General features: G+C 45.6%; 1 protein-coding gene across 1 annotated transcript; it reads left to right on the plus strand.

Moving 5' to 3' along the window:
* Window positions 1-727: 727 nt before the first annotated feature.
* On the plus strand, window positions 728-3,138 carry LOC139718315 (uncharacterized). Its single transcript, XM_071629794.1, has 2 exons — window positions 728-2,575; window positions 3,010-3,138. The coding sequence occupies exons 1-2, from the start codon at window positions 815-817 to the stop codon at window positions 3,136-3,138; spliced, it is 1,890 nt and encodes a 629-aa protein (XP_071485895.1). The 5' UTR covers window positions 728-814.
* The last annotated feature ends 493 nt before the right edge of the window (window positions 3,139-3,631 follow it).

Genomic DNA, 3,631 nt, shown 5'->3' on the forward strand with positions numbered 1-3,631 from the left:
GAGGAAGTGTCGCCGAAGTAGAGAGGTGAAGGTCATGTTAAATTGGTAAAAGGATGAATATGATGTGCACATAATTCGAATGTTGGTATTTATACACTCCATGATAGTTGCGGGTTAACACAGAACCCGGATGTAAACGGAAGCAGTGTAATTGAAGGCAAGTGTTATAACCGCGGTAAACCGTCGTGCGTGCAGGCTGGTCATCTCAGGATCAGCACTACGGTGGTGTGAACCATATAGTGTTGCGCTTGATAGCAGATAGTGTATTGTCAGGGATAACGAATTAATAGTGAAGCTGTTATAATTATTCTGAAGAAGTGTCAAGCCAAAAGTACAGGTGGAACCGGACCAAGACAGGGTCCCGTTCACATGGTTGTCGAATATAAGAGTATTGTAATTTAATTTATCTCACTCAGAATTTTGATTTTGCATTTTATGTTGGTCACAACTCCTTGATTTCAGTCTTGTAAATATTCTACAAATGGTTTATTAAATTGTACATTAAAGTGAATGGCACGAGTGTGATTGAGTATTATTTAAGTCCGCCCATGTGACATTTTCTGGGGGCTTGTCCGGGAATATAACTCGTGCCATTCGAAGTCACATGGGTATATAAACGGAGAAAACAGAGTAAAGAAAAAGGTTGAGGAAAACTTGTGATTTTTTTTGTTTCCTCTACATTTGTATGTATGTACTATCTATGTATGTATCTATGTATGTACTATCTATAGGTGCACCGTTGTATATTCATTGTGTACATGATCTGAACTGATCTGAATACATTTTTGTATTATAAGTGCTCAGGTAATTCAGAATGGAGCTAGCTAAGTTAACTGAAATTGGAGAAAAGTTCGGATTCAGTGGAGAGGAGCTTAGGCAGTTTGTTACAGACGAGCAAAAGAGACTCAGAGAGGAAAGAGCGGACATGTTAAAGGTAAGGCGACAGGAAAGAGAAACAGCCGAGCTACAATTGGCGATAGCGCGTGAAAAGCAAACCAAAAGCGAATCAAGTTCTAATGGGTGCAAAGCTCGATCTCCAAAATTGCCTCTATTTCAGGAAGACAAAGATAACATAGATGCCTATCTACAGCGGTTCGAACGATATGCCAAAAATCAAAACTGGCCAACTACAGACTGGGCACTCAACTTAAGCACACTGCTTACAGGTAAGGCTCTTGATGTTCACTCTAGATTGTCAAGTGCGGAATCCAATGATTATGACACTTTGAAACATGCACTCTTGAAATCCTTTCAGCTCACTGCAGAAGGATTTCGCTCCAAGTTTTTTTCAGGCAAACCGACAACAGGAGAAACGGCATCCCAGTATGCAAACCGACTAGAGAACTACTTGAACAGGTGGGTAAGCCTCTCTGGTATAGAGCACACCTTCGAGGAGCTGGCAGATCTACTCCTCCGGGAGCAGCTCATCAGTGGGTGTCATCGAGAGCTGGCCATCTTCCTGAAGGAACGGCAGCCCGAGACTTCGAAGGACGTGGTGAAACTAGCTGAGCAGTACTTAGACGCCAGAGGAGGCACCTTCAAACCACCCCCACCGGCACAAAGGAACATCCAGACACACGTGGGACAGATGCCACGGAGCAACACCAGACCTGAAGGTAAAATCCCTCCAAATAACATTTCAGGAAATAGGCCCCCATCTCAACCCAAATGTTACAACTGCCACCAACACGGTCACCTTGCCCGTGATTGTACAAAACAGGGAAACAGAGGCAGAACGTGTTTCATATGCCACAAACCAGGTCACATTGCTAACTATTGTCCTTTCTCCCCCATGAAATCGGCAGGTCTAGTCCTCGCCCAGGATCCAGAGCAAGGAAACCCCCCTATCTCGGAACACAACCTGGCTTCATTGGAACCCGATCAGGTAGAACCAAATCCACATACTCCCTGTCAATGTCCAGCTTGCACTAACACAAAGGTCAAAATTGAGGCTTCTTGTATGATGGTTCGGATGCCACTCAATGCCCCCAAGCTAGAATCCACCACAGACCATATCCAATTCAAATGTGGACACTCCTTGCCGTTGATGAGTGCAGCATGCACCAAAGAACATGTGGTCAGACAAATGCCAGTTACTAACGGACTAGTCAATAACAATCAAATTTCTGTTCTCAGAGACAGCGGCTGCAGCGGAGCTGTCATTAAACAAGATCTTGTCCAGCCAACCCAAATGACAGGTGAAGAAAGTACTTGCGTGCTGATTGACGGCACAGTGAAAACTCTCCCCGTCGCTAGAATAGATGTAGACACTCCCTTCTACGTAGGAAAAGTTAACGCATTGTGCATGAAAACTCCACTCTATGACCTGATTTTAGGTAACCTACCCGGAGTAAGAGAACCAGACAACCCAGATCCTGACTGGACGGCTACACCAATGCCTGTCGGCGCAGTACAGACGAGAGCCCAGGCTCAACGAGACGGTAAGCCATTTCGTCCTCTCAGAACCCCACACCCAATGGAAGATATCGTGACTCCAACAGCTCTCAAAGAGGCACAACAGAAGGATGAAACATTACACCGCCTGCGAGAACTCGCCGATACTCGTTCAGAGAAGGTAAGTCGCAATAACGGTCTCTCTTCCTTCTTTTACAAAGACGGAATGCTGTATCGCTCATTCCACTCTCCCCAAATGGACCCCGACACAACAATCACACAAGTGGTAGTACCAAAACAATACCGCAAACAGGTTATGCAAACAGCCCATGAAAATATACTCGGAGGGCATCAAGGTACCAAAAAGACAACAGAAAAGATACTTACCAATTTCTTTTGGCCCGGTATGAACTCTGACATTACCAGGTACTGTAGATCGTGTGACGTCTGCCAACGTACACTATCAAAAGGTCGTGTAACCAAGGTCCCACTCGGAAAAATGCCGCTCATCGAAGTCCCCTTCGAACGCATTGCTGTAGACATAGTTGGACCAATACACCCAATGACTGACCAGAAAAATAGGTACATACTTACCGTTATTGATGTTGCTACTAGGTACCCCGAGGCAATCCCACTCCCAAGCATCGAGACAGAAAGAGTTGCAGAAGCCCTAGTGAGCATCTTCACCAGAGTCGGAATCCCCAAGGAAATGCTGACCGATCAAGGGACTCAGTTCACATCTGATCTCATGAAAGAGGTAAGCAAATTACTCTCCATCAAACACTTCACTACATCCCCATATCACCCTGCCGCGAATGGACTAGTTGAGCGCTTCAATGGCACTCTAAAACAAATGTTGAAACGTATGTGCGCTGAAAACCCAAAAGACTGGGACAGGTACATTACTCCCCTTCTATTTGCAGTGAGAGAAGCACCACAAGAGAGCATGGGGTTCTCCCCGTTCGAGCTTCTTTACGGCCGGAAGGTACGCGGACCCCTCGACATCCTGAGAGAACTCTGGACAGGAGAAGCCGAAACAGGTGAGACCAAGTCTACTTACCACTATGTACTTGATCTCCGAAACAGGATCGACGAGACATGCCGCAACGCCCAGCACGTGCACTCAACTTCAGAAATCAGCAAACAGGTATGCAAAATACTACAATCAGAAGGCAAAACACAGGGAGCTACAAGTCGGAGACAAGGTACTCCTACTCCTACCAACTGACAGGAATAA

This window comes from Diadema antillarum, unplaced genomic scaffold (genome assembly GCF_040938485.1).
Source record: "Diadema antillarum isolate AM-2024a unplaced genomic scaffold, OU_Dant_1.0 scf00000093, whole genome shotgun sequence".
Classification (NCBI taxonomy): domain Eukaryota; kingdom Metazoa; phylum Echinodermata; class Echinoidea; order Diadematoida; family Diadematidae; genus Diadema; species Diadema antillarum.